Below are 7,560 nucleotides of genomic sequence, written 5' to 3' on the forward strand. Positions count from 1 at the left end.
ACCAGCTCAGCTCTATTGGCTCCAAAGTCTGAATTCTTTCCTTTTTTCCAGACTGTCTCTAAAGGTGGAGAGGGATACATTTTATCCCCAGGAGGGATACAAATTTTCCCTGGGAGAATATTTATAAACATCACTATACTACACAATGTTCCTTTGTTGATTCAAGAATGGTTTATGCAAGGTCTGAGGCTAAGTGCAGTGCCTAGACTCAAAGAGGCCACAGCCCCATATGGAAGGAAGACACTAGAACAAATCAGCACAGCTCTGCGATAAGCAAATCTGGCCCCCCGCTGGTTTCCAGAAGGCCTCAGCAGCCTCTCCTGTGCTATGGACGTGTCCCATGACTGGCCACTTAGCAGCAGGCATTCTGCTCCCCCCCACTTCATTCCCTCTTGTCCAGGGCTGTCTGCTGCTGAGGCCTCGGCTGTCTCCGGCCACCACAGCAAGAAAGCTCTGGAGTCCTGAAGCCTCCAGAATGGGGCTGTAGCATCTAGAACCTGACGGCTGAGGCCACATGGCCTTCTGGGCCTGAAGGGAAACTCTCTCACCCAGGGCCACAGCAAGGCTACTCCTGTACCGAAAGTCTTTCAAGGTCTCCATTGAAAAGTCTCCTTTCATCTGAACCTGAAGTTTTAAATATGTCCATAGGACACTGAGCTGGGAACAAATGCAAGTGACAGTCCCTCTAAAGACAGAGGTTTTTCTCCTTAATCTAACTCCTGTCTGTCTCCCTCTTCCCAAGAAGCTCTTTGGTCCCTCATAAAAACAGTCCAATCCCGCCTCAGCGAATCTTCCAGATACACACTGATGTGGCTGGGGGCCAACGGTAGGCTGATGCCCCAGGACACAGACATGTCACACAACCTCACTCACATGCACGGCTGTCCCCTCTTGCCCACCCTGACCCATCCGGACTGGTCATCCTTCCACAGTCAAGGCCCAACACTCTTAGACCTTATCATTTGGGTGGGAGGCTGCAGAAGGACACGTGTCCTCCCCACACCTCAGGACAGTGCCCCAAAATTTCAAGAGATACAAATCTGTAGCAATTGATGGTTATGGAATAGAACTGAAACATAGAATCAGATGTACAAAATGGGAGATACTGCCAGAACCGTGTTTGTGCCATGATAGGATAAAAGGCACATGCTTTTCAACCAGCCAGACATTGGAGAACAAGGAAAATGTGAGGGCCATGCCAAGCCTAGAGGGGCGTCCCTGCCAGGGTTCTCAACAACCACTTCAGTCACTCTGAGCCTCTAAGTTTCCAGCCTTCCTGATCGTTCCCTTGGTGACCCATCAAGATAATGAAAATCTTCCCTATTCCCTCAGGGCCCTGGCCTCTGCTAGGCAAAGCTTTATTGTTGTAGGAAATCCCTAACCAATCGGACAAATTAATCTGTGATAAAAGATTAATGTAAGGATGGCAAATGGATTTCATTTCTGCTGCCAGCCGTGATTGATTGGGAAGGCTACCTGGAGTGCTCATTTGCAGGCTGTGGCCAGAGCTTAGTGCAGCAAAGCAAGAGTACCGGGATCGATTCAGGATGTCTGCCCCAAGCCCTCCAGGAAAAATGCCATCACGGGTGCTGCTTGTCTGCCATCCTAGGGTTAGTGGCTGCCCTGGGTTAACCTGCCCCTCCCTCTATCGCATGGCCATTGGGGGAAGGAAGTCTTATTCCTGACAGCAGAAGACCTTGAGCCCATGGGGAGGTATTAGAGTAAGGAGGACCCTATCAGCCCTCTTGGGATGGCCCTTTCTGTGCTCCGGGAAAACCTGACCCCAACCAGCAGTATCTTAGAGGGTCCTCAGGCCAGGGTGAGAGAAGGGCCGAGCAGCCATCGATTCCAGTCAATCTCAATGAATATCATTAACTTGTACCCTCCAGGGTAGTGACAACCATCCACGTGTGGCTAATTCGAATGGTCCATTGGTGGTCCAACCCAGGCACAGGTGAGCAACCAGCACCTGCTCTGGGGACTTGGGTCCCAGGAAGGACGGTTGGAATCTGCTTGGGCACTTACCAATGTGAAGGGACCGTGGCTCAGTCGTGTCCATGAACCCTGGGTACACCAAGGCTGCACAGTGGGATTCCTGGAGGTTACTTTTGTTTCATTTTGTTGCTTTTCCAGGGTTGGTTATGCACCTGCTAAAGTAGTAAATAGAAATGGCTCTGAAAAGCTAGGAGGAGCCTGAGGACATTGTATGGACCCTGTCATTCCTGGAGCCTGGGTACAAGGTCTAAGAAGTTAGGGGAGAACAAAGCCCATTCTGTCTGCTTCTGTGGGCCTGGCAGACCCTGGGCCGTCTCCCTCCAGATACAGCTTACAAACTCCTGCCAGGCCCCACCTCTCCCGCAAGCCATGGCCCTTCCATTCTGGGATCCACACACTATTTGCAGAAGTTTCCAGCCCATGGACAAGTCCTAGCTTGCCCAGTTGGTCCAAATAAAGCACCTAAGGACCATGATGGCAGATTGGCTCATCGGAGAGGTGCGCTGAGAAGAGGCTCCTGGAAATAGCAAGCGTGAGCTTGCCCTGGCCCCAAGGAGAGAGACCTGTGGTATAAGCATGTTCCCGTGGCAGGCTTGGGTTTGGAATTACTCTTCACCACGGTGTTCTCTGGAGTCACCCAAGACGCCCTTCTAAAATGGGCTTCCATCAATTTCACTCTCTTTCTGTTTGTCTTTTCTGTTATTTATCTAATTCTGTCTTCTTTTCTCCCTTCCCTCCTTCTGCTTTCATTGTCTCTGTGTACAAGTGTCAATGTCTACTGGATGTCAGGTGCAGCCCTGGCTGCCGGGACACAGAGATGAGCAAGGCCCAGTCCCTCTTCTGCGAGCTCTCAGCAGGAAATGGAGATCATAAACCTACACACACAGAAGTACATGGCAGTCGAGAGCACAGGGAAGAGGGCACCCAAGCCTGCTACAGAGAATTTGGCATCTGAGCTGGAATTTGAAGGATTAATTGAGTTTGTTAAATAGGAAATCAGGTAAGGACATTTCCAGCAGACCCAGCAGCCAGGCCCGAGAAAATATGCAGTGTATGGGAAAGTGTCAGTCTGGGCGGTGAGACTGAATAAGTAAGTAGCGAACATGGACAGCCATGTGTGCTGAGACAGGATTTTCTCCTGAGGCCAAAGGGGAAGTTCAGTCGAAGCAGGAAGTAGCCCACTGGCTTGACCAGAGAGACTTCTGCATTCAGGCAGGGTATGGAAAGTAGCTGCACGCCACCTTTCCTCCTGCAATGACTAGGGAAAAAAGGAAAGATTGGGGAAAAAATTAAAGATCTTTTATTAATTTTTTTTTTTTTTTAAGATCTAAGAGTACGATGGAGGCAATGAAGTATGGATGAACTAAAGTCCAGGGAAAGAAAAGCCTTTCCTAGGTGAGCTGATGAATGTTGGCTCTCTTCTTCCTTGGGGACTCTTGCCAGTTCAGGGCACAGGCTGGTGATGGGACTTGGCCCAGCCAGAGGAACCTTACCAAAGAAGAGGAACAAGGAAAGTCTTCAAGGTCATACGGGCTGGCTGATGGACTGGAAATAAGAGGAGCCTGCAGGCAAAGCTGATTTTGACCTAGGACAGCACTAGAGGCTGGGTACCAGGACTGGAAAAAGGAATGAAGTCTCCCTCCCACCATAATCAGAGGGAGGGGGGTTGTGATAAACATGCCAGTCTCATTTAGGATACTCCCCAGACTTTGGGGGCACGTGGGTGGCTCATGGGTTAAGCCTCTGCCTTCAGCTCAGGTCATGGTCTCAGGGTCCTGGGCTCAAGCCCCGAATCAGGGTCTCTGCTCAGCAGGGAGCCTGCTTCCCCCACCCACTCTGTCTGCCTCTTTGCCTACTTGTGACTTCTCTTTCTGTCAAATAAATAAATAAAGTCTTTAAAAAAAAAATAGGACACTTGCCAGACTTTGAATATACCCAGAGTGGAAAGATAAAGATCTAAGCTCAAAATATCAGTGGTGTTCACTGTGGTAGTTTAGCTAAATTGGAAATGCCTTTCCCAGAATTCTTTTCCATGTTTGGTACCAGGTTATGGGGAGGGGGGCGGGTCACAAGATAAATTTGAGATTTGTAAAGTGGATTGAGGCAACAGTACTCTGCTGATCTAGAGCAAATTCTGGCCCATCACTAGACACAGATGCAGTAGCCATCCATGGATTCCCCCACCAGCTTCCACAACTACATAAGGTCTAATCCATGTAATTATTATTCCCTGTCATTCACATTGGCTCTGCTGCTCTGATCAAACTCTAACTGATACACCAGAGGTTAGCAAACTTCTTACGTAAACATTTTATTTAATAATAATAAGTATTATTATGTAGTAGAGATATATTTGTTTTATTTATTTTTTAAGATTTATTTATTTATTTTAGAGAAGGGGTGAAAGGGAGAGAGAGAACACCAACAGACTCCCCACTGAGCACAGAGCCCAATACAGAGCTCGATCCCACGACCTTGAGATCATGACCTGAGCCAAAATCAAGAGTCAGATACCTGAGCAACTGAGCCACCCAGATGCCCCAATATATATTTATTTTATAGTAAATATTTACTCACATGCCTTGCAGACCAAGAGGCAAAAGTGAGGATATTATAAAGGTATTTTCATAACAAAAGAGAAAACAGATTTCCACAAATTTTTTATTAAATTCAAGTTGCAGTAGACATGATTTTTTTTTTTTGTAATATAGGTCTACCAATAAGAAGAATGGACTTTTTTTTTTAAAGATTTTATTTATTTATTTGACAGAGATCACAAGCAGGCAGAGAGGCAGGCAGAGAGAGAAGGGAAAGCAGGCTCCCCGCTGAGCAGAAAGCCCGACGTGGGGCTCGATCCCAGGATCCTGAGATCATGACCTGAGCCGAAGGCAGAGTCTTAAACCACTGAGCCACCCAGGCGCCCCAAGAATGGACTTTTTGGGACAAGATAGAATTTCACTTGTAGGGATTCCCCTACTAAGTTAATCCTCCCCGTTACTAAACAGATTGCAAATTTTCATCTGTAAAAACCATTCTTACTTGTGGGCCATACAAAATCAGGCAGTGGGCAAGATGTGACTAGTGAGCCATTAGTTTGCTGGTCCTGTGATAGGAAGGAGGAACTTTCAGGGCTGAGTACCAGCAGATTGTAACCCACTGAGCCACCCAGGCGCCCCACCAGCAGATTGTAAATCAAAACTTCAGAAAGATTTCACCCAAGGAACAAGGACAAACTATAGATATGCTGGGTCTTACTAAAACTGCAATCCGTTTCAGTTGGATTGAGGTGGTAGTCTTTCTACCCTATCCAGGTTACAAAGAAGGAATGCTTGCTGGTTGAGAAGACCATCCAAAGCCTCCATGATTCTATTATACATGATGACCAATATGTAATGGAAAATTACTAGATATGCAAAGAGACAAGAAGATGTGATTGATGGTAAGGAGAAAAAGCAAATAAGAGAAATAAATTAGAACACTTTAAAACAGCTATGATTAATATGTTAAAGAAAGTGGACACAGCTGAATAGAGGCTTAGTGAACCTAGAAACAAGGTAATGGAAAATATCTAAAGTAAAGCACAGAGAGATTCATCTGAGAGAAAGATCATTCTGGCTACAGGCTATATGATGGATCGCTGGGGACAAAAATTGAAGTCAAAATACATTTAGGGGATGAGTAGAGATTTGCCTTCTCAGGTCATCTAAAAGCAGCCAGGATGAGGAACAAATAGCACCCAAAGCCTTCTTCTCTGCCTCCTTAAGGAAAAAGGAACTTATTCAGCCCCTCCCCCCCCATAGCCTTCCTCAACTGAAAGCAAATTAATTCAGAAGTCTCTTGGAGAACATCCCCATCTCAGGGTCAGACCAGGTCTCTTCATTTGTTCTAATAAAGGTATTTCTAGTTTGGCTGAGAGAAGGAAGAGAGGAGGAAGAAAACTTTAAGTTTCTCCAGATTTTTGGCTCTTCCCTGAGCAGGGAGGGAGACATTCCAGGCTCCAACCCAGCTTGCTGACTATCTCTTCTCTTACTGGTCCCCAGAATGTTAGCAGAGATTCTGCACCACCAACGCCCCTCCTGGGAACCCAGAAGTTTCTAGCTGATCAGAAGTTGTGAAGTGCAGCCCATCCAGGTCCTGGCAAAAAACCACTCCACGGAACCGCCATCTTCCAGTAATCTGCCAAAATGACCAACACAAAGGGAAAGAGGAGAGGTACCCGGTACATGTTCTCTAGGCCTTTTAGAAAACATGGAGTTGTTCCTTTGGCCACATACATGCGAATCTACAAGAAAGGTGATATTGTGGACATCAAGGGCATGGGCACTGTTCAAAAGGGAATGCCCCACAAATGTTACCATGGCAAAACTGGAAGAGTCTACAATGTTACTCAGCATGCTGTTGGTATTGTTGTAAACAAACAAGTTAAGGGCAAGATTCTTTCCAAGAGAATTAATGTCCACATTGAGCATATTAAACATTCAAAGAGCCGAGATAGCTTCCTGAAGCGTGTAAAGGAAAATGATCAGAAAAAGAAGGAAGCCAAAGAGAAAGGTACTTGGGTTCAGCTGAAGCGTCAGCCTGCTCCACCCAGAGAAGCACATTTCGTGAGAACCAACGGAAAGGAGCCCGAATTGCTGGAACCCATTCCCTATGAATTCATGGCATCATAAATATAAAGAAAATAAAGAACCTCAAGACTGTGTAAAAAAAAAAAAAATTAAAACCAAAGAGTGAGCTGCTGGTGGGGTGGGATTGGGGGCGGGGGGAATTCCCTTCAGAGGGAAAGCTTTACGTGATGCTCATTCATTCAGCAATGTGAAACCTCTACTATGTGCCGGGCATAGGTCTAGGCCTGGGCACACAGCAGGAAACAAGACAGGCAAGGCTACTTGCATTCTGACATATCTCAGGCAGGTTAATAATTTTGTATAGTAAATAAACACACAAGCAAGAAAATACCAGTTTGTGGAACATGTGATGATGAAATTAAAATGGCATGATGCAATATAAAGTAGTAAACTGGGTGGCCAGGGAAGGCTTCTCTGGGTTGGTGTCATTTAGACTAAGATCTGAATAGTAAGAAGGAGCCAAACATGGGGAAACCTGGATTAGGAGCATGTCAGCCTCCCCTGCCTCACAAAAAAAGAGCATTTCAAGCAGAGGAGCTAAGGCAAATATCCCGAAGGCTGATGTAGCTAGAGGGCGGTGGGTGCTGGGGGGAGGAATTAAAAAGGAAGGTGGGAAAAGGGGGAAGAAGCCAGTTCTATAAGTTCTCAATCATCTTGACATGGATCCTTATTTTGTGTGCAACAGGAAGTCATCAGGGATCTAAACTACACAAAAGAGCCCTCTACATTTCTTCCTACTGCCTCAGGCTTGATTTCATGGCCCTGAATCTCTGGCTATTCATGAATCCCCTCCACTCCCCAAATTCCTCTACCCCTTACCCTTTGTCAAAAGGCTCAGGCCAAAATTCTTGGAGTCATCCTTTGAATCTACTTCTTTGAAACCCTAAGAAAATTCTGTGGGGTTTACCTTTGATGTATGTCCAGTATCCAATGCTTC

General features: G+C 46.3%; 1 protein-coding gene across 1 annotated transcript; it reads left to right on the forward strand.

Annotated features, from left to right (window-relative positions):
* The first annotated feature begins 1,732 nt into the window (after positions 1–1,732).
* Positions 1,733–6,696, forward strand: LOC125084552 (60S ribosomal protein L21-like). The gene is made up of 2 exons (XM_047702056.1): positions 1,733–1,742; positions 6,150–6,696. The coding sequence occupies exon 2, from the start codon at positions 6,180–6,182 to the stop codon at positions 6,663–6,665; it is 486 nt and encodes a 161-aa protein (XP_047558012.1). The 5' UTR covers positions 1,733–1,742; positions 6,150–6,179; the 3' UTR covers positions 6,666–6,696.
* Positions 6,697–7,560: the final 864 nt, after the last annotated feature.

The sequence above is a fragment of the Lutra lutra genome, chromosome 1, assembly GCF_902655055.1.
Source record: "Lutra lutra chromosome 1, mLutLut1.2, whole genome shotgun sequence".
Classification (NCBI taxonomy): domain Eukaryota; kingdom Metazoa; phylum Chordata; class Mammalia; order Carnivora; family Mustelidae; genus Lutra; species Lutra lutra.